Raw genomic sequence first — 21,585 nt, forward strand, 5'->3', positions numbered from 1 at the left:
CTGCAACGATGTTGACGCAAGGGATAATGTAAGCATAATGGGTTGAACAAAGCAGGCAACTGAAAAAAAGACGAGTGGGACAGCGAATGAGCAATGACCCTGTGGCAATACAATGCTACATACAGTATTTACTTTTTTTCAGCATGTGAGTTGAGATCGATTTCTAAGACACTTGATATTATAATAAATCTGTGTCTACATCTTATCATTTAGTTGTGTCTGTCTCTCCCTGTGCTGCAAAGCCTAATCTCTTGTCATAGTGCTCACACACGCCCAATCCTGAAAGATCACTGGAAAAGCAAACAACATGCATACCATCAATATTTGCAGATTCATGGCCTTATGTTTCAGGACTTCTGTCAGACTTTCTGTCAGGTGTTAATCTGCATAAGTCTTCATGATTTTAGTAACTAATTTCAACCAACAAGATGGTTTAAGTAGCTCTTCAGTCTCAAGTACCTGCATGCTGTTGTATGAGCATGTTGCAACACGTATGGAAAACACAGTCTGTACTATCTAAAGCAATCATAGTAGGCTAGGAGAGAAAACCCAGCCACTGATCCATGTGATAGTTATATTTTCTTAAAGAAGGCTTCCCGAAGCACATGATTCATGTGAACATTTTTCTATAAATTATAGGTACACCTATAACACCCCCTGCATATGGAAATTCAACTTAAACTCACATTTCTAACAGAACACATATTTACATGTATGTTGTGGAATGTGTAACATCTGCAGAGGACCCACTCCCTTTTTTTCAGCAGGCTCAAACCTGTTGTAAATATAGACGGGAGGGCGTTTTGACTGTGTGAGAAGGATTCACTCAACCATGTGAAACTGAAGTTAAACATAGCTCATGTGCAGCTGAGGCAACCTAATATGTATGCTCACAAACAAGGATCACAGTTTCATTGTCAGAAATTAGACCTGGATTTAGGACCTTTTTCTGTTCAGCCAAACATTATCAAGTAAAAGAAGAGACAGAATAACCATTACAACAGTGTATTTGGTACCATTATTTCATAATAAGCTGACTATTGCTTATGACTGAAACATGAAATGATCTACAGCTGAAATCTAATACTGCAGACTGTATTGTACCATCATCTGTACTGGTTTCTCATTTCCTTACTGTGCAGCCTGGAGCACTATTTAGTTCCCCTATATACTGCGATTTGTAGGCTATATGAAGATAACTGGGATATATTCTACCATTATCACTTCCATTTTTATTTAAATTTGGCAGGTTTAATAAATGACATACCCTACTTGAATGTATTTAAATTATTTCTCCTTTCTCATGTTTTTCTGTTTCTTGCCTAAGACATTAATGTAATTGGAGCGCTACACAAACTGGCAGTCTTTATCTCAAACTGCCCTAACTTTCCTTTCAACCCACTTAGGTAGGAATGTTACACCTGGCCTGAGGTCAGTGGAGGACAGATGGCCATACATGTTGCAATACACGAGCTTTAAATATAACCATCGCCACTCATAACAGCATCTTTATCCATCTTGCATATGTCTGATACAAAATATACACAAATATAACTCAAATATTTTTGATATACATTTTTATTTTTAAAAAAGTCATAGGTGTCATTTCTTAATGGCAACATATACAGGTATACATATGGTATTGATAGCAATGGAATATATTTGATGGATTTCCATTAATACAATCATTTAATGGTTTGTCCCCTTTTTATACCCTAGACCCTGTCAAAATTTTTATCTTGCTCTGTTCAGCCCTTTAACAACATGAGGCAAAAAAAAAAAAAAAAAAACACAATACATCTATTGCATTCATTTACTTGATCATGCACAAATATTTTCCCATAGCATCAGCTCAAAAACATTTCTCATCAATCATGGCAGGAAAGATGGCCGGCTGAGGCGGAGTTGATGGGAAGGATTCCTAATTGGTAGAAGAGCAGGTAACAGGGCAGGGATGGAGGAGAGGAATCTTGGCAGCCGTGTTACTTTTTAATTCCCCTTTTGCAGGGCTTTCTTCTCCTCGTCAATTTCTGTGGGATCACGAGACAAACAGAGAAAATCAAAACTACATTGACAGAGAGGTCTTACATTTTTTGTGTCTGGTGTGAGGCAAGCTCCAAAAACACTGGATCCTACGTTTCCTAGAATGCATGCTCAAAAGCATCTTGTACTGGATAAAAGACCACACATTTTAAACTTTTCCCTCCCAGTATGGACACAGGCTTTCTGTCTTTGCTACACTTTCACTTTAACTCTCCCTCCCTCTGCTGCTTCATGTCAGGTTGGCATTAAACAGAACAAGGTCAAGCTCTCAGGTAGTTGGGTGAGTAATTGCAGTTATTCAGTGACGTAATGTTTGTAGTTTTGTTTGACTATGATAAGCCAGGAAGAGTTGAACTATACAGAACAAGGAGCTGAAGAAACTTGGATCAAGGGCAGAGGAGATAAATTGTGCTGAGAGCACACTTTAACACTTACCCTTCTGCGTTGGAGGACGGACACTTTCTTTCGTGGTAGTCTTCTTCAGCTTATGCTTGTCGTATTTCTCCACCTCCTCATTGGTTTTATCCTTGGCACATTTCTAATGGAGAGAAATGATTCAAATCAACAAAGGTTTTGACCATTAATAATGGCTAATGATACCATTAGCATTTGCCTGCACAACAGTCCTATACAGATAGATGGACGAAGCCCCACCCCAGTTAAAAAGGGACTGTACTGGGTTGAACTCTGGAGTTATGCAAGCCAGTCACAAGAAACAACATGTACCTACTTGCCAACAATGAACAAAGTGAAGAAAAATAGAAGACAAAAGCAAGACTATGGTTTGTGCCCAATTTCTGCTTGTAGCCCGAAGGGGTTTCAGGTAATCAGTGGTGAAATAAGTATTCAGATCCCTTACTTAAGTAAAAGTACTAATACCACACTGTAGAATTACTCGACTACAAGTAAATGTCCTGTATTTAAAACTTAAGTAAAATGATCAGCATCAAAAGTTACTTTTGATACTTAAGTACCAAAAGTAAAAGTACTTGTTATGCAGAATTATCCCACTAAGATGGTTTTATATATTCCAAATAATTATTTTTGATGCATTCATGTAAGCTGTTAGCTTAGCTGCTAGCTACTTAATATGCTTTAAACATGCAAGTATGTTAAATTTATCTGATGATTTCATGTTAAATCTTGACCTGAAAAGTAAAGTATCTCAAAATTGTACAGTATTCGAGTAAATGTACTTAACATTCCACCACTGCCGTACTTACCTCTTCGATGGCCTTCTTCTCTTCTTCAATTACTGTGTGATCACAAGAGAGACATAGATGAGGTGATCAATTGATAACTAATATGGACATCAAAGATTAGTCCTAAATTGCTGTCAGGACAAGTAAAAAAACTGAAAACCACTATATCTTTGCATTGTAAATAGTTTGAGAAAAGAGTGTTCTGAATGTTGCCTACAGCCCCTTTAATGATTGCAATACAGGCAAAACAGGACTGTAAAAAAGCCACATTCTGTGAAAACTCATTCAACACAGGTTCCTGCTTTAACTGCAACATGGCATGGCTCTTCTGAGATTTCTAAAAAAAAATTCTAAAAAACTACTGAGATGTACCAGAACGGTCACCTGCTTCAGTGCTACAACAGCAGACAGGGAGAGAAGGAACGAATGAACATGCTGCCACACTTCAACATAAACTCTCCACTTCCTGCTGCTTCACATTAGTATTTTCTAATGTGCATTACATCCTGGGCCTTTAAATCAGTGATGCAAGCACAACAATGGCATGATGCTCCAATTGCTCGGTATAGCCTCTTAACATAATTTAAAGAGACAGTGATATTACAATAAATATTTGAGGTGGGGTTATGGTCCTCCTTTAAACAGGTTGGCATAAAATAGAAGGTCCAGCTGTCAAGTACAAGGGCAACCTGCATTTAATCAGTATTACAATGTTTGCAGTTGCCTTTAACAATAAAAAGGGCAGGAAGGACTGAGGAAACCTGGATCAAGAGGGGATGATACGGATAGGTCCTGGGGGTACACTTTATTTCTGTTTAACACCTACCATCTGGTGTTGGAAGAGGGTTTTTTTCCTGTGTCTGAGTGGGTTTTAGATTTCCCTTTTTAAAGTTCTCCACCTCCTGATTGTTTTGGTCTTTGGCACATTTCTAAGGGCAAAAAAGTGGAAAAGCATTAACACATGATCCCATTGTCATTTCATCATTGAAGAGTCTATCTGCTGTACAATCAAGCCCCACCTCAGTTAAGAGACAATACTGGACTGAACTCTAGAATAAATGAAAGAAATGTGTACCTACATGCTCACAATGAACAAAGAGCTCTAATGTGGCATCATGTTTTAACTGTACTGCTATTTATAGGGAATTAAGTTCCACAAAAGTATGTACAGAGCTTAGCAGGAAACGTGCTGTACTTGAAGATAGATCTGCACTTATGTGTGGCCATTAAAGAGATTAAGAAAATAGGAAATGCAGACCAGGGCTAATTAAAAGAGCCACAGGGAACTAAGAATATACAGTGAGGGAAATAAGCATTTTATCCCTTGCAGATTTTATGATTTTTGCTAAATTTACCCACTGACAGATAAATTAATGGTCTATCAATTTAATGGTAGGTTTATTTCAAAAGTGAGACAGAATATAAAAAAAAATATCCAGAAAATCACATTTAACAGTTATGTTTATTTGCATTGCAAATATTCTGGCTCCCAAAGATTGGCTATATGTCCACGAGGCAAACAAATTAGTCCTCTCACATAAGTACTTCCAATTTCAGCAACCTGTATAAAGGACACCCATCAACAGAATAATTCAATCAGATTCCAACCTCTCCACCATGGGCAAGACCAAAGAGCTGTCTAAGGACATCAGGGACAAGACAGTCAACCTGCACAAGGCTGGAATGAGCAACAAGACACTCAGCAAGCGGCTTGGTGAGGAGGAGACGACTGTTTCGTCAAGAAAAAATTGGTAACACACTATGCCATAATGGATTGAAAACCTGCAGTGCCTTCAAGGTCCCCCTGCTCAAGCCAGCACATGTACAGGCCCGTCTGAATGATTCAGAGAAGGCTTGGGAGAACGTGATGTGGTCAGATGAGACCAAAATAAAGCTCTTTGGCATTAACTCAACTCACCGTGTTTGGAGGAAGAGACATGCTGACTATGACCCCAAGAACACCATCTCCACTCTCAAGCATGTAGGTGGGAAACCTTATGCTTTCTCTGCTAAAGGGACAGGACGACTTCATCACAGTGAGGGGAAGATGGACGGGGCCATGTAACGTAAATGTTTGGGTGACCTTCCTCCCGCCCTCAGCCAGGACACTAAAAATGAGTCTTGGATGAGTCTACCAGCACGACAATGACCCAAAACATATGGCCAAGCAACAAAGGAGTGGCTCAAGGAAGAGCACATTTAGGTCATCGAGTGGCCTAGACAGTCTCCGGACCTTAATCCCATAGAAAATCTTGGGTCTCGAGTTGCCAAGCAACAGCCTCAAAACCTTAAGGATTTGAAGAGGACCTGCAAAAAGGAGTGGACCAAAATCCCTCCTGAGATGTGCATAAACCTGGTGACCAACTAAAAGAAATGTCTTACCTCTGTGCTTGTCAACAAGGGTTTCTCCACCAAGTAATAAGTCATGTTTTGTTAGGGGATCAAATTCTTCATTAATCAAATAAATGTGTAACTTTTATATAATGTGATTTTCTGGATATTTTTTAATATTCTGTCTCTCACTGTTAAAATTAATCTCCCATTAAAATGTCAGACCATTGTGGGGAAAGTAAGAAGATACAAGAGCAAAGCAAGACTATGGTTTGTGCACAATTTCTGCTTGTAGCACCAAGGCATTTCAGGTACTTACCTCTTCGATGGCTTTCTTCTCTTCTTCAATTACTGTGTGATCACAAGAGAGAGACCAATGAGGTGATCAATTGATAATGAATATGGACATCAAAGATTAGTCCTAAATTGCTGTCAGAACAAGAAATTAAACTGATGGAACACTTCACCATATATTTACATAGAAAATACTTGTTTACTGCTATATTGGTGATTTGAATATTGTGTGCAGCTCCTTTAATGTTTGAAATTCTTGAAAGAGCACACATCATTTCTGTTAGACACCTACCATCTGGTGTTGGAAGAGGGTTTTTTTCTTGCATCTCAGCATGTTTTAGATTTTTCTTTTCAAAGTTCTCCACCTCCTCATTGTTTTTGTTTCTGGCACATTTCTAACAGCAAAAAATGAGGAAGGGAGGGAGAGATTAGAAGGAAGGAAGGAAACATGTTGTACTTGAAAATAGAGCTGCATTTATGTGGACTCAGTAAAGAGATTAAGAAAATAGGAAAATGCACACCAGGGCTAAGGGAGAGAGCCACAGGGAAGTAAGAGTAAAGCTGGAAGAGGAAATGCTTCAGTTTTGCGGGGAGCATCTGCATTAGGAAAAAAAAAAGTTTGATGAAACATAACATTTTTTCTAGAAGTTATAAGACCAAAGCAAGACCATGCTTTGTGCAGAATTTCTGCTTGTAGCACTACAGTGTACAGAAAACAGAGGCAGAAGCAGAGACAGGTTTCATAGTTTGGAGAAAGAGCAGGTAACAGTTAAGGACAGAGAGGAACCATGGCAGGTATGTTCTTACCTCTTTGATGGCATTCTTTTCTTCTGTAATTACTGTGTGATCACAAGGGAGAGACAGAGATGAAGTGATCAATTTATATCAACATGAGTTTGGACATCAAAGATCAGTCCTGAACTGTTGTCATGACAAAATATGAGCACCGTGTTTAAACATAATCATCCAAAAGTAATCAATTTTAAATCTCATCTTCAACGTATACACCAAAGAGCAATTACAATCGAAAACAGGTGTGTCAAATAAAATAGTGACATTATCAGGTGTGCACCGACTGAAATGCAAAAAAAGTTTGAAAAGTGGCTTAAGAAGCTAACCAATTTGCAATTTTAAAAACTTATACCAATTTCAGAGGGGGATAATTTTCAAATAACCGATATGGCAGCTGACAGCGGCTTTTTGAGATGGAATTAAACAGACCTTTTCCATGTTGATGTCCACCAATTTGCAAAGGTATTCAGAAGGCTGCTTTCTTAAATAACTTAATTGAAGAATATTTAACACTGTACATACAATGCATGACATTGTCAGCCAATTCTAGAAACTGAGAAAATAAAATAGCAAGATAAACAGCAGTCCTGCCAGTTCAGTGTCAATTGCTGAATATTTAAAACCAACAGCCACCATTTCTAAATCACCCCAAAAATCGATTTACACATCATATATTGTTTAAAAAAAGTTTTTCTACATTGTCAACTGATACAATATCGGTCAGGAAAGACACAAATTTAAAAAGTAACAGTCAAAATCAAAACTAGGGAGACATCTTATCAGAGATCTCTTCTTGCTGCTTCATGTTCCACTGGATCTAAAATAAGGATTTAAGTGACTACAATGTGCCCTTACGACTCCCAAGAGCTTAAAAAAAAGCATGAAGCTCCATTTGACAAAGCCTCTTCAAACATAAATTTAAAAGAGGCAGATATCCTGTAATTTAAAACAGATGGGGGTGGAGTTATGTTCTTCCTTTAAACAGGTTGGCACTGAGTAGGAGAAGGCCGAGCTACCAGGTAGCTGGGTGTGTACCTGCAGTTAATCAGTAATTCAGTGTTTGCAGTTGCTTTTCATAATGAAACTCGCAGTGTCAGTGATGGTTTAGATGAACAAGGAGCTAAACAAAACTGAGGGGCAGATTATTTTGGGAGCAGGCTTACTTCCTCTTTAATACCTACCATCCGCAGTTGGGAGAGTGTTTTTTTCTTGACATTCACCCCTTTTTAGCGAGGACCTTTTAAAGTTCTCCACGTCCTTGACAGGGATGCTCATTTTGGAAGATTTCTAAAAAAATTAAGTTAGAGAGAGAGAGAGAGAGAGAGAGAGAGAGAGAGAGAGAGAGAGAGAGAGAGAGAGAGAGAGAGAAGACACATTCCGACTGTTAATAGGGTATGAGCAAATGTTGAAAGAATGCATGAGAGAGTATGGGCACATTAGCCCAATATCATTTTAGCCACTCAAGATGTTATCTGCAGTACAATCCTATCCAGATACACAGACCAAGCCCCACCTCAGTTAAGAGACTGTACTGGGCTGAACCCTGGAGTTATGCAAGCCAGCCAGCCACAAGAAACAACATGTAACTGCCTGCTCACCATGGACAAACACACAGGGGAAGAGCGGATGCCTGCAGAGGAATGCACCGCTGCAGGGTCGACTAACTTACCGTACAACAGAGTAATTTACATAACAGTAACTATAGTGGAAAGTCTCTGGCCTTTAACGGATATGTTGTGTAATACCAACACGTCTTTTAAACGCAGATACAAATTCCTAACTTTCATGACGACGTTTATATTACATTATATTACAACGGTTAGGTGTCTTTTATAATATACAAGCTGAAAAACAGAAACAATTCCGAAAACTCTTACCTGGTGCTGAGCTACGCAGGAGTCCTTAGCAGGTAAAATGCGTATGTTAAAATCTGTGCAAAGCAAACGCCTTAAGTAGAGTCAACACGCCCTTCTGCACGCCAACATGGACACCCATTCCCGGTCTCTCATTGGCTCCCAAAGCCCAGCGGAAGAGTTCTGATTGGACGCGCTAGATGCCTGGCTTCCCTGAAATACTACACGCTGGTCCCTGAGCACAGCTCTAGCTGTTCCTGCTTGCCAAGTAATGTTGTAATCGTGAATCATTTGTTCCTCCCCCGTACCTGCATGGAAGAACACACAACCACTGAGCTGCCGATCCCATTATAGTGCAGCTGGATTATTCCCATGTTTTTATTTTGACCACAGTACCATCTAGTGGACTGGATACGACATGACATGGTTAGGAAGAAAAAAGCAAATCATGATCATGATACAAATGCATGAATGATAAGATTCATATATTGATGCACTTTAATGAAAGAAAAAGTATTCTACAACAATGATTATAAATTTATTTTATGTTCATTTCACAGGTATATGTTGAGGTAACAGACAGGCACCTGACATTTTTCATTCACATTAAAGTAGATATAGTTCTTTTGATAGGCTACATTGAAATGAGCAGATCATGAGACAATGGGCCCCTGGGCACAGACAAGCAAAAGGCCCCACCCCCTCTCCTAGATAGGAGCAAGACACAAGGACTTCATTGTTTTCTATTTTAGCTGATGTTTAGTATCTAATCTTTGTGGTAATTTTGTAACTGCATGTAGATTTTTTTATTTATTTCATTTTTTTTTTTTTGGGGGGGGGGGGGGGGGGGGGGTCCTTTTGCAGCCATGTCGTTGCTTTGCATGTTGTTGTTTTGTGTCCTCCATTTGTGTCTTTAAGTTGGTACTTTGTCTCTCTTTTGTGTTTTATATTTCCATGTGATCATTTTGAGTCTTTTCCTGGTTGGTTGTGTCTCTTGGGTGATATTTGTAGGTTTTGACATGTTGGGCCCCTGGACCTGTGCCCGGTAGGCGTAATTCATCCATGTACATGTGTCATTATCTTAATTCCATTCATTGGCTGACGCTGCAGCGTGGGTCAAGTCTGCTACATACTGGATGAATGGCATAGCAATTTAGCTTCGGACAACCATGACCCGCATGTCAAGTAACAGCCATGCATACATGAGGAGAACATGCAAACTCCAACCAACTCCAAGAAAGGCTGCAGCGGGCAGACAGATTCTTGTCCAGGACCTCCTTGCAGTGAGGCAACAGTACTGACCACTGGCCTTTTTTGTTCCATTAAACCATTCTTTTGCATTAAATATCCATATAATTAAATAATGTCTTGACAATACAGCATAAACATGCATCAAACTTCCTTTATTCAGCTAAGGGGAAATTACAGTCAGCAGAGGCTGATATGCTGACCTTTAGTCCCTGATATGGGTCCAGCCCAAATAATTATGGATGGACTTTGTCCATGCTGAAATGTTTCCACACCCCAATTTGATATGCTGGTTTTCTGCTATAAATTGTAGTCTCCAAATTGAGATAAGCCTGACATACAGCTGGGCGATTTGTTACATGTCCTTTCATATCTCGATAAGGATACATCTCACAATATAGCATATTTTCCAGAAATTCAATAAATAAAGTCTTTATGATGTAATCTCCATTGAAAGGCGATAAATTATATTGATTTATCACCCAACCCTACCCTGACTGGATTATCAGAGTTTAGAGAACAATTATGGGCATTTGGGTAGTTAACTGATCCTTAAATCATGTTAAACTCTCCTTGTCCAACTGCTGACCTTTGTTGGATTTCATTCCCAATTTCTTGGCTGTCATTTCTTCTTTCTACATGTTATTAAAAGCAGAAATGGCCAAAAAGCAAAGTTCCTCCAGAGAAATGAAAGACATATAAAAGTGTTATGAAGTACTTAATGAGTAACCTGACTTTGGTGGGTTAAATTTTATTAAGTTTTCCTTTAAGACAGTAAAAATGCAAGGCACCTGTGATTCACCTTCACCATATTTATATTAGTTATCATATTTATCTTTGGTCCATGATAAATACTCATAGGCGTGTGAGAGTGATGGCAGTGTTGCTTTCAACTTGCTTGTGCATTCTGTCACATAAAATTGGCAATTTTTGTTGATGAGGTGATGGATCATGTTCTTGCAGCTGCATTTATGACTCCCATTTTGACACACAAAATGTCTTTGACAGGTCACAAAAGCACAGACATAAATAATACAATGAATGACGGCTAAATTTAATTTAGCTGCTTTAGCTTCCGAGTCCTGGTACTGTGTCTGCTAGCTTACTGTCTCTGTCACAGCCTTGTCTTACTGGGACACTGATTATAGACATTTCATTGTCATTGATGTTATTGTTATTTGGGGGTTGAAGACCCTTGCATGTTAATGAATGTGCATTGAGACAGTGAGATTAGCAGAAGCAGTTACAATACCAAAAAACAAGGAAAGAAATACTATATTTAGAACTTTAAAAAAACATATGTAAAATAGTTGCATGATGTGACTACACAAACAGGAAAAGCAATGGTTGATAACGCCGTCTCTTCAGCCAGAACGTTTCTGCTGCCTGTCATAGATAGCAGTGGCGATCCCCCATGTAATGCATGATCTTAAAATAACCAGAGAACCCCCTCTGTACAGCAGAACCACACTCCGCTGCCGAGAGTCCCACAGCATCCTCCAACAAGCCATGACCCCCTTGACCTCTCCTCCCACCTGCGCCTGCATGTTTGCCACTAGCACAGACAGTGGGTAAAGAGTCAGGCTGATTGCCATGGAGGTCAGCGTCCCTGAGATGAAGGAGGAGACCACTGGAGAGAGTCCCTGTTTCTCCACGACAGCGCACACCGGCCCCTTCAGGCCAAAGTAGAGGGAGCTGCCAAGAGCATTGCGAGCGGTGATTGGCAGCAAGGCTCTGTAGTATCCTAAAGCTGGCCTCTGTGTCTTCAGCCTGACAAGAATACTCTTCAGGGTGGGAAGATGGCGGTCGTTTTGGCCATTTTGTAACACATTCTGAACACGCTCAAAGGGGGTAAAAACCATAGCTTCGACAATACCTGCACCAAACCCAGCCAGAGCAGGTAGGGCAGAGGGGGAGATGACATTTTGGGATGACTGGGAGAGGTGCTGGTGGAGGGTGTCCTGGAGGCCAAAGAGCAGCGTGCCATTCAGGGTCCTCATCAGTAATGGTGGGGCCACGCCCCTGTAGAGTTTAGCAGGTCCCTCTTTGTAAAGCTGTCCCACTGCCCGGTGAACTGGGGTGTTGTGGATTTGTTGACGGAAAACAGTTTTGTAGACAGGGAAGACTATAAGGGTGGGGAGAGTAGATAGCAAGCTGGAGGTCCCTCCGTGCAAGTAGCTGTGGAAACGAACCATTGGGTCCCTGAGGCCCTCTTCATCTTGTTTATGGTCAGGACTTCCTGTCATCCTTGAGCTGAGTAAAAAATTGAGTCACAAATCATTTCCGTGTTAAATTGATTCTGTAACAGACACCACAGGGTAGAAAACCACAGAAAAATAAATTACACTGCAGGCATGATATACAAACATGAACTATTTGTCTGTGATCAGAGACATTAAACAAAAATCTGAGATTAAATGCACTTACCCAGTTAGCTGTTAGAAGATAGCAAAAAAACAAAAACAAAAAATATAAAGCGTAGTGTCTACTTGATTTTTCCTCCGTTCATTGTTGGCACAGACGTCTGTTTGTTTCCCTACACTGCACGTGGAGAACTGTTTTTAGGTTAATTAATCCAGTTACGATTGCAACGCGTTTTCTATCCGTATCTAACATAGACTGTAGGTTTCGACCTACAGAACAAATAAGATGTCAACCCGAATCCGACAATGTGCAAGAAGATAACAGGACTCAGCGAACGTTAATCTGCCGGTGTCCGTGCTTGGCCCGCCTCTCCTAGAATAACGATTGGTCAAGACGGTCTACGTCACCTCGTCGGTGATTGGTTCTTTTGCCTGTCACTCAAAGAGCTTATGGTTGTGTTCAAAGCATAGACTGTACAAAATGGTTCAAAGTGAAAAAACATAGCCTTCGAGACATTTTAATTATTACTGAAAATATTTAACTAACTTTACCTTTTTACTGATGCCATGGGTTTGATTTATTCTTGAAAAAATATCTGTTAAATCATACCACCTCAATGCTGTTTCAAAGCCTTCTCCACACTACCAGGAATGAGATTCTGGTGGGATGATACTGAAACCTTTATTTACTGTTCAAAATATTTAGTATAAAAATACTGGAACAAACTTATAAGGATATACATTTTGTCGATGGCTTCCATCCTGGGACTTCAGACAGAAATAGGTATTAGCCACAGAAATAAATGTATTTTGTATTTTCCCTGTTAAACAACAAAATTGCCCTCTATGATCTTGGTTGCATGCATGTTATTTTTAATTTTATTGTATGAAATAATGAATAATTCATACAGCAATCTGTTACATAAAAACAGTTTCATTAAATAAGCCAGGGGGAAATATATGATTTATTTGGTAAACTTGCTCTACAGAATTAGGCCCAGGTGTAATGAGTTGGATATCAGAGAAACAAAACAAGTACAAGGTTTAAAATTTTACGCATAATTAATTTTATTAAGAACGCATCCTCAGATAACTGGCGCATTCACTCTACTGAAAAAGTAAACACAAAGGTTTGGAGTATGCACATTAATGACAAATCCTTCCTCCAGACATACAAAATGAAAAAAAAAAAAAAGCAGGTGATCATTTCTGAAGGAAGCTCCAGCCTGCAGAGACCCCAAACTAAAATCCCGACAGGTTCTCTATAGAAAGACCTTCAACGCAGAACCTCAAAGGGTAAAACCCTGGACACCGCGCAAACCCCACTCAATGGAGGGCACCTCAAGAGTTGAAAGAACATCCCAGAACATCTTTTACAGCCTGATAAGTAACATGAAAGTTCTTCATTCAGTGACAAAACACAGCTAAATAGGAAGGGAGAAAGGAGAAAATTGGAGGTAAAAGTAATTTCATTTCAGACTATTGAGGCACTCTTGGGTTGAGTGGAGCTTCAGTGGCACTGTAAACTAGTTCAATACACATTCACTTCATTAATTATAATCTCTCAAACAGCAGAGGACACATGAGCAACATGAAAAAACGGCACTCGTTCATTGTAACAAAAAGCACTGTAACAGCTTTATATGGCAGATGCTTCTCCTGACCACTGGTACCTGCCAGGGATATTTATATAATCTCTTTTGACAACAGATTGAAATGACTCCTAGAGAGGTTAAATGGTCAGGAGAAACTCTGTACCTTAAGGTTATGAAACGGGACAAAATTCACAGTGGATAAACACTTATTTATCCAAGTACAATAAATATGCTGGCCTAAATTGGTAGCTTGCGATTGCTTCTGTGCCCAGACATTATTGGACACTGCTCAAGGGGGAAGGGACTCACGTGAGGGGCGTCAGCATTAGTAACAGACATGACAGTTGGGTTTTTTTCATGGTTAGCAGAACATCTTTGCTAATGGTTGTGTTTGGGTTGGGGATATTCCCTCTTCTCTTATTTGGTGTAACAGCACACAGTAGATGGGAGACATCATTTGTTACAAGGGGACGTGGCTGAACAGGTACGACACAGACTCGCCGTTGTGAGTTCTACGGATGGCCTCTGCAAGGATCATTGAGATGTCAATAACCTGGAGGAAGAGAGAGTGGGATATTGTGAATATAACTAGACCAGACTATTTGTTTATTGACAGTAAATCACTGACTTTGTGAGTTAATTATCTAGTAAAAATACCAACTTTCGCATGGACCTTGCTCTTTTCCCCAGGGAAAAAATTAATAAAATTGCAATAATCAGTTGCAACATTAAGTAAAACCAAGGTAAATGCTGTATCCTGACCTGTATTTTGGGACAATGCTTCATCTTCTCCTCCTGAGGAATTGTATTGGTGACCACGACAGCTTCAAAGCAGGCATTGTTGATGCGCGAGATAGCTGGGCCAGAGAAGATGCCATGGGTTAGGATGGCATACACCTTGGTGGCCCCAGCCGATATTAATCTAAGGGAGAGAAACAGTGCAATGCATTACAAATCTCCACATGCCTCGATATATCCTATACAGTGAATTAAGTAATGAACTCTTTCATCAGGACCATAGAAACTACAATAGCCCATTTACTTGTGGCCAAGTCTTTTGTTATGCTTTAAAGTTACAAACATATTTACCACACGAGGTAAATAAAAGGGGCTTACTTGTCAGCAGCATGACAGATTGTGCCACATGTGTCAGCCATGTCATCAACCAGAATGGCGACGCGATCAGTCACATCTCCGACGAGAACCATGCGGTCCACCTCATTTGCCTTTTTCCTCTCCTTGTGAATAAGGGCAAAGTCCACATTCAACCTGTCTGCTATTGAGGTGACCCTGCAAAGGGGAAGTATCATACCTGTGAGTTGGAGTTAGTGTGCATAGCTGTAAATGTCAAATTACAGCCTTGTGAGAGATAAGTTAAGTCAACAAAAGTTTAATCTTAAGTAAATTTCAGAGGACATGCTCAAGGGTAGAACACCTACAGTATTGCAGGTGGCAATGGCATACCTCTTGGCTCCTCCTGCATCGGGTGAGACGATTGTACAGTTTTTCCATTCAGGGATGTTCTCTTTTATCCATTTTAGCACAGCTGGCTCTGCATACAAGTTATCAACAGGGATATCAAAGAATCCCTGGAAAAAGACAACAGAGGTATTTGGACTGGGTTCACAGGAGCTGAACATGTACAAACTGCTTAAAAGCCCAATAGAAGGCTCATATGTAGCTTTGTCCTTTGTTGACTTCTATATAAATCTAAGGCTATAAACGTCAGGTAAATAGCAGGACACTGAATAGGATGTACCTCTGTTTAGGTCCTTTTTGTGATGCTCACCTGTATCTGTGAGGCGTGCAAGTCCATAGTGATGATATGGTCAGCGCCTGACACGGACAACATGTTGGCCACCAGCTTGGCAGAGATAGGAGCACGGCTCTGCAATGAAAATAGATCCCTTCAGTCACATGGAATAAGTGAACTGGCAAGCATGGCTTGTTTCTAAAAATAACACTTATCTAAAAGCCATTCAGTCAGTAAAATTAAAGCAGTGAAATATTAGACTAGTCTTCAAATTAGGCACTATGAATTATTTTCGGTTGAAAATGAATAGTTTCAATATGCTACAATGTGTTATATGCAAAAAAATACCAGTATGTACATAGGACGTTTAAACAGAGGCATTCTGCTTTCATTATGCTCATCTACAACAGTCAAATAAGTCCAATATAAACAAGTTTGGCACAGCTGCACTGTGGATTTAATCAGTGGTGGACCGTGGGTTATATGGTCAGACCTTCACTGACATTTCTTGTTTTGCGTGTATAAAAGAAAATTTGTTTTGAACAAAATATTTTTGGAAAATTATTGGTTTAAACAGTGTTAGTGTTGCTAGCAAGGTCATTTATCTCCACTTACTGCTTGTTCCCATGCTCTTGAATCACTTCTTGAATGTAATGAGAGAAGGAATCGATCGATCAAAGATAAATTATTAACACAAAACTAAAATAATATTTAGAATGGCATTATTATTTCCTCATGTTGAATACTGTCAGGCCTCCAGAGTTGCTTAGCTGGCCTTGATGGTCCACCACTGATCTTAATATAGAAACAATACAACACGTATTGCCATGTGACAAACTCATATCCTGGATGATATAGCATTGCATCACAATAACTGATACAAGTTTAGATCTGTTACATGTGTAAAACATTCCATACATGCAGTATTATTCAAATGTTGGAATTAAAGTAAAATTCAGGCAAATAGCTACAAGAAATAAAAACATAAAAGATGGGAAGTGCAGCTGATTCAGCCAAGCAAAGAGAACAAGGAAAAGGAAAACAAATCAAATATGCCTCGTCAGGTGGTTGCTGATGGACATGGCAGCAAGCTTCTCGTCATGATGCTGGATGGCAAATGGCATGACAGAAGTAATTAGACAGATATCCCTCACCCCCACCTTGTCCTTCTTGTCCTGCCGGGCATACGGGAAGCAGGGGATGACAGCGGTGACCCTGGAGGCAGAGGCAATCTTGCAGGCGTTGATCATGATCAGCAGCTCCATCAAATTATCATTTATCTCCCCACAGCCACTCTGCACAATGTAGACATCTTCTCCACGAACGCTCTCCCCTATCTCCACACTGCAAGAGGAGACAGGTGACAAGACAAACAGCACTTAGTGCCATGGAGGTACCAGACCACAGCAGTCAGGAGATAGATGAGACAGGGTAAACAATGGCGTGTGATCTGATCATGGGTTAAATGGTGGGAAAGAGAAACATGCTGGGGGGTGGGGGTGGCAAGATGCTGAGTCAGAAAATTACTCAATATATGTGACATGAGATTATAAATTCAGTTCATTAGGGCAACTAACTTGGCTTTATTGCTCAGAATTGCCAGGGAGGTTTGTTAGTTAGCATGACTTCTCAGCCATGCGTGGACTACAAGTTCCTAACAACACTGCGCGGCAATTCACCATGACACCACGTTTCTAATTAGATAACATTACAAGTCGCTAGGCTACATTAACATACCATTAACTTAAGCTTATTTAAAGTAGTCACAACAGGAAACAACTCACCATGTTTCTTGGTTGCTAAATTTCTTCGTAACAACCTTCCCTAGCTCGAGACCCAGGCGGTCTGCTATTTTCTGAGACAGGTCCGGATGTGAACTACCGCTGAATATTTTAATATTCGGCATTTTGTTGCGGTCCAGGGCGTCGGTCAGTCAGAGCAGGAAGCTGTCGAGTCAGAGGAATCGAAGAGTCCAAGACAACAGCTGGAAATTGGTCAACAGTTGATGAGCAACTCTTAATCGAGCTGTAGTGTGTTTCCTACCTATCCACCATTATGTCCCACACATCACGCGTGCGGCTCTTCCCCCCGCGGCGGCGCGCACGCTTTCAGTTACGTTCCACCGGGATGACGTCATTTCGGAGAGAGGGGTACCAAAAAATCAGAGGCACGTGAACGAGCAAGGTACATTAATGGATGGTCTTCTCATGCTATTTACTGCGGAGAGTTTACACATGCTAATGCTAAATTAAAGCGCAAAGCTGTAGATAAACCTAGTTTCTTGTTATGCAGTTGTACATGTTGTTGCCTCAAATAATACAGTTGTTTTTCAGAAGTGGAATGAAGTTATTGTCAAGTAAGTATAAAGTTTCTGCAATCCCAACTATCAAGCCCCAAGTCAAGACAGGCATGCTCCAAGTACTAAACTTAGAGCCACAATGGACTCTTTAAAGTCATAATATAGGCTCCTGAGAATATAGGTCATGCTTTTTAAATTTGTATTTATTTGTTTGTCATGGTTATCACATGCAACCTAGTTTTAACTGTCTCTTGTCCTGCAGTTGTACATGTGATTGCCTCAAAATAATACTAATGATTTCCAGAAGAAGGACAGAGTCATTATCGAGTAAGCCCCAAGTCTTTGCACTCAAGTCCCAAGGACACTCAAGTAAGTCCCAAGTCCTAAACTTTGGGTTTCAAGTCCTTGACAAGTCATTACACACTCTTTATAGTTGTGTGTGTTTGTTTATCGTGGTTTTCCCTTGCAACTTGATTGATTTCTGTCAGATTGCTTCAAGCAAAGTGCACACAGGGTTGGCTTGCTGGGAATTAATCACATTAACATTAGATGACTCTGGAAATTGAACGTTAAATAACATACTTTATAATCTTTAGGGGAATTTTTAAATTAAAAAGTCCAAGTGATTCATCTGTGTCCACATTAAGTTGTCCAAGTCATGTAACTCGAGTCCACACCTCTGCTATTTTCAAAATTCTTTATTTAAAAAAAACACAGATATTGGTGTCAAGATAACTGTAATGTTTGTGAACCGTGGATGTTCCAATTTGACGTTGGAACTATTCTGGGAGGGGGTGCTGTAGACCTCAGGGCCTCTAGGGGGGTCAAATTCTTCGGACATTTTAAAGTGAAATGCATCACTCTGGTGCACTTTGAGAGCAGAATTAAAGGGAACGATCATAAATTATCTAATAAATAGCCTAGACTGTAGATACCTGCTGAACGTATGACAAGGAAAACGAATGAAAAGTGTTTATTTCATATATTTACCTGAACCAAAAAATGATAGTGTACTAAATTGTTTACAAACAAAGGTGACAAAATCAAACTGCACAAGATTTTTCAGCAACTGAGTCAGCAATTGTATTGCCTATTTGATAGGACCTTTAATGGTGCAGTCGCTGACGAAAACAAGCCTTTCAGTAGGCCTACTCTACGCACAAATGCAGGCTATCTCACTTTGTCTCAGTCTAATGCTTTGCCAAAAGTGGACCTTCTCTCAGCTTCTAATGAAGGCTTGTATCAGGGTGGGAACATTGATGACATCCAAAATGTCATGATGAACACTCATTATTGGCAAGTGGGTGAATCTCTCCTGCGTCATGGTCAGAGATTGGGAGCGACAGGTAGAGCTTTACGAGCCTCTGCACCTCCGACAGCATGCTTTGGGTTTGTGGCTTCAGGTCCTGGAGGATGGACACCACATCCTTGATGGTGGTGATTTCTCTGCCTTTGCACATATCTCCCACCATGGCCAACTCCAGGCTTAGCCTCTCCGGCTTGTTCTTAATAGCTGACCTGCACACAATGTTGTGACAGTGAACTGTATTAAAGCCAGGGCCACTCTTTGAACCAGGTGGTCTTGCAGGAGCCAGTGAAGCTCTCCCTGGTGAATTTGTGGGCAGGAATGGAATTTTCTGGTGGTCTGATAGACACTGCAACTACCTTTTGATTAGCTCAGGAAGGAAGGAGGGAAACGTAGTAGGTCTATCTGCTGCTGCCCCTGTTGCTGTCGGCCTATTGGCACAGATCTGTGAGGTAGTGCTGGTGCCTCTCTCTCTCTCTCTCTCTCTCTCTCTGGTGCTAACTGGATCAGGGGATTTTGGAAAAGAAATCACAAATCCACTTTGGGGGCATCACCAAACAGCTAGCCTAATACGCCCCCACTTGCTAGCAAACATGATCGACCTCACAATCTACACACACATCAACAGTCCAGCCACAAGCAACAGTTTTGACAATGATACATGGATTAAGTGCAGAAAAACATGTTTTTATATATTCAATTATTATTATTTAGTTGTGATGAAAACTGGGACATGGTATATTTATATATTTATCTTTATTTATCCTCTATATCATTGAGATGTAAACTTTATTTTACAGTGATGTTAAAAAGCACAGTTTCCACCAACAGGGAACAACAAAGTCTTTGCTTTTGTACCAGTTCCTACCAGAGCAGGGGCATCCCTCTCTACCTTTAAAAAACTCAGCTCTTCAGAGAGGACCTTCTCTCCTAGCACCACACGACAACTCTACTCCTTAAAGTATTGTCACTAGCACTTGTTGCTGCCCTAATGGCTCTTATCACACTATACCTTAATTGTTTCCCTTTTCTGTAAGTCGCTTTGGATAAAAGCGTCTGCTAAATGACAAAATGTGAATGTAAATTGGGTAATGAATGCTGAGAGCAAGGAGATTTTAGTGTTACACTGTTGTTTTCAAATGACTTAAGTAGCATAGTAAATAGTGTCACTACATTTACTACAGCAATGTAACATGGCTTATGTTAATACGCAACTGTACTTGCAAGTGTTACAGTTAAAACCGCTTTAAGTTCCCGCCCCATAGTATAGACAATTGGAGGATCAGTAAATGCCACATTAAAGTGGTGAACATCATCTGAAAACTGTGAACCTGAAGATTAATTTGAGATGCAGCTCAGCACTGTGAATCTGATAAACCTATTAAGGTTTATCCTGGTTCACAACATTACATTTTTTCTTTCTGAAGTCGAAGTCTGAATTCCATGCTCAACTATGTTCCACAAGTTGATAACTTTTGTTACACACATTTGTTGCTGAATAAGGCATTTTTCTAATATCAATAATGTATAAAAATGATCAAAACCCCTCCAGAATATTACATCAATACACCAAGACTTTTGTAACAACATAGAAAAATCAATGCTGTGATTTGTCTTCAAAAACCTTAGTCATTTTGGAGATTTCTGTATTTTCAATGATTGGATAGCAATCACTTCTGTTCTTAGTAGTGCTGAGAAACCATCAGCACCACGGCAACCAGGATCTGAATTTGTGATGGCCCAATAATTAGTTTTGTTCCAAATTTACAGTTGCAAGAAAAGTTAGTTTTCTGCATTAATTTGTCATAAAATGTGATCTGATCTGCATTTAAGTCCTGTTTATGGACAAACACAACATACTTATCCTAATACCATGCAAACAATTATAATATTTCATGTTTTTATTTTTTTTTATGACAAATTAAGAGAAATTAGCAGAAAACAAAGTAATTTCAAAGGATCCACTTACTTTTTCTTTCAACTGTATTTATCAACACATCTGCCAAATTTGTGCACATCTGCACAAAATGAATATTTTTTATGACAAGCCTTTCACGATGCTGTGATTAACCTAGAGGGCACAGTAGCTCATTTTATACAGGGAGGTCAAGATTTAAGAAATTCTCTCATGGGCTCCTATGGGGACTGACATCATCTGACAGCTTTCCAGTGATGGCTAATTTATGTAATTTAAAGTTTAGGGAGCCCAGTATGCCCGAATATTCAAAGACAGTGTGCAAAAATGAAAATGTTAATGCATGAGAAAAACAATGTGGTTCTTGCCTTAAACTGCATGCTATCAACATAAAGTAGGCCCCTCTTTATGTCTGTAAAGAGGAGACTTGTGGGAACCCATAGAGCCCATTTTCATTCAGACATCATGATGTCAGAGTTCAAATGACCGCTTTGAAAATCGTCATGCCAAATTGCCTAGCAAAAAAAATAGCCTCACTTTCCACCTTATTGCATCAACTTCCCGATATGATACTCTGGCATGCTTTTTACC

General features: G+C 39.9%; 3 protein-coding genes and 1 long non-coding RNA gene across 8 annotated transcripts in view; 1 reads left to right on the forward strand and 3 right to left on the reverse strand.

Moving 5' to 3' along the window:
- Window positions 1-1,560: 1,560 nt before the first annotated feature.
- Window positions 1,561-8,694, reverse strand: tmsb1 (thymosin beta 1). Its single transcript, XM_059346331.1, has 9 exons — window positions 8,540-8,694; window positions 7,844-7,949; window positions 6,678-6,709; window positions 6,163-6,265; window positions 5,896-5,927; window positions 4,072-4,174; window positions 3,267-3,298; window positions 2,479-2,581; window positions 1,561-2,030 (listed from the first exon to the last, which is right to left on the reverse strand). The coding sequence occupies exons 2-9, from the start codon at window positions 7,935-7,937 to the stop codon at window positions 1,990-1,992; spliced, it is 540 nt and encodes a 179-aa protein (XP_059202314.1). The 5' UTR covers window positions 7,938-7,949; window positions 8,540-8,694; the 3' UTR covers window positions 1,561-1,989.
- A 1,205-nt stretch (window positions 8,695-9,899) lies between these two features.
- On the reverse strand, window positions 9,900-12,596 carry LOC131981837 (solute carrier family 25 member 53-like). 2 transcript variants are annotated; one of them, XM_059346330.1, is made up of 2 exons: window positions 12,191-12,596; window positions 9,900-12,062 (listed from the first exon to the last, which is right to left on the reverse strand). In XM_059346330.1, exon 2 carries the CDS (start codon window positions 12,007-12,009, stop codon window positions 11,128-11,130), a length of 882 nt encoding a protein of 293 aa, XP_059202313.1. In that variant the 5' UTR covers window positions 12,010-12,062; window positions 12,191-12,596; the 3' UTR covers window positions 9,900-11,127. The 2 variants fall into 2 exon arrangements, with proteins under 2 accessions (XP_059202313.1, XP_059202312.1); XM_059346329.1 differs by having other exon boundaries at window positions 9,900-12,016; window positions 12,191-12,594.
- Window positions 12,597-13,169: 573 nt separating this feature from the next.
- On the reverse strand, window positions 13,170-17,546 carry prps1b (phosphoribosyl pyrophosphate synthetase 1B). 2 transcript variants are annotated; one of them, XM_059346901.1, is made up of 7 exons: window positions 17,259-17,546; window positions 16,635-16,818; window positions 15,511-15,609; window positions 15,186-15,310; window positions 14,838-15,011; window positions 14,484-14,643; window positions 13,170-14,274 (listed from the first exon to the last, which is right to left on the reverse strand). In XM_059346901.1, exons 1-7 carry the CDS (start codon window positions 17,378-17,380, stop codon window positions 14,182-14,184), a joined length of 957 nt encoding a protein of 318 aa, XP_059202884.1. In that variant the 5' UTR covers window positions 17,381-17,546; the 3' UTR covers window positions 13,170-14,181. The 2 variants fall into 2 exon arrangements, with proteins under 2 accessions (XP_059202884.1, XP_059202883.1); XM_059346900.1 differs by having other exon boundaries at window positions 16,629-16,818.
- Window positions 17,547-17,754: 208 nt separating this feature from the next.
- The window catches only part of LOC131981742 (uncharacterized), a 68,090-nt gene continuing 64,259 nt past the window's right edge, over window positions 17,755-21,585 (forward strand). For 2 of the 3 annotated variants that reach the window (XR_009395322.1, XR_009395324.1), the window contains exons 1-2: window positions 17,755-17,830; window positions 18,036-18,142. This is a non-coding gene — a long non-coding RNA (uncharacterized LOC131981742). The remainder of the gene's footprint in view (window positions 17,831-18,035; window positions 18,143-21,585) is intronic. The other variant, XR_009395323.1, reaches the window with a different exon arrangement.

This window comes from Centropristis striata, chromosome 12, assembly GCF_030273125.1.
Source record: "Centropristis striata isolate RG_2023a ecotype Rhode Island chromosome 12, C.striata_1.0, whole genome shotgun sequence".
Classification (NCBI taxonomy): domain Eukaryota; kingdom Metazoa; phylum Chordata; class Actinopteri; order Perciformes; family Serranidae; genus Centropristis; species Centropristis striata.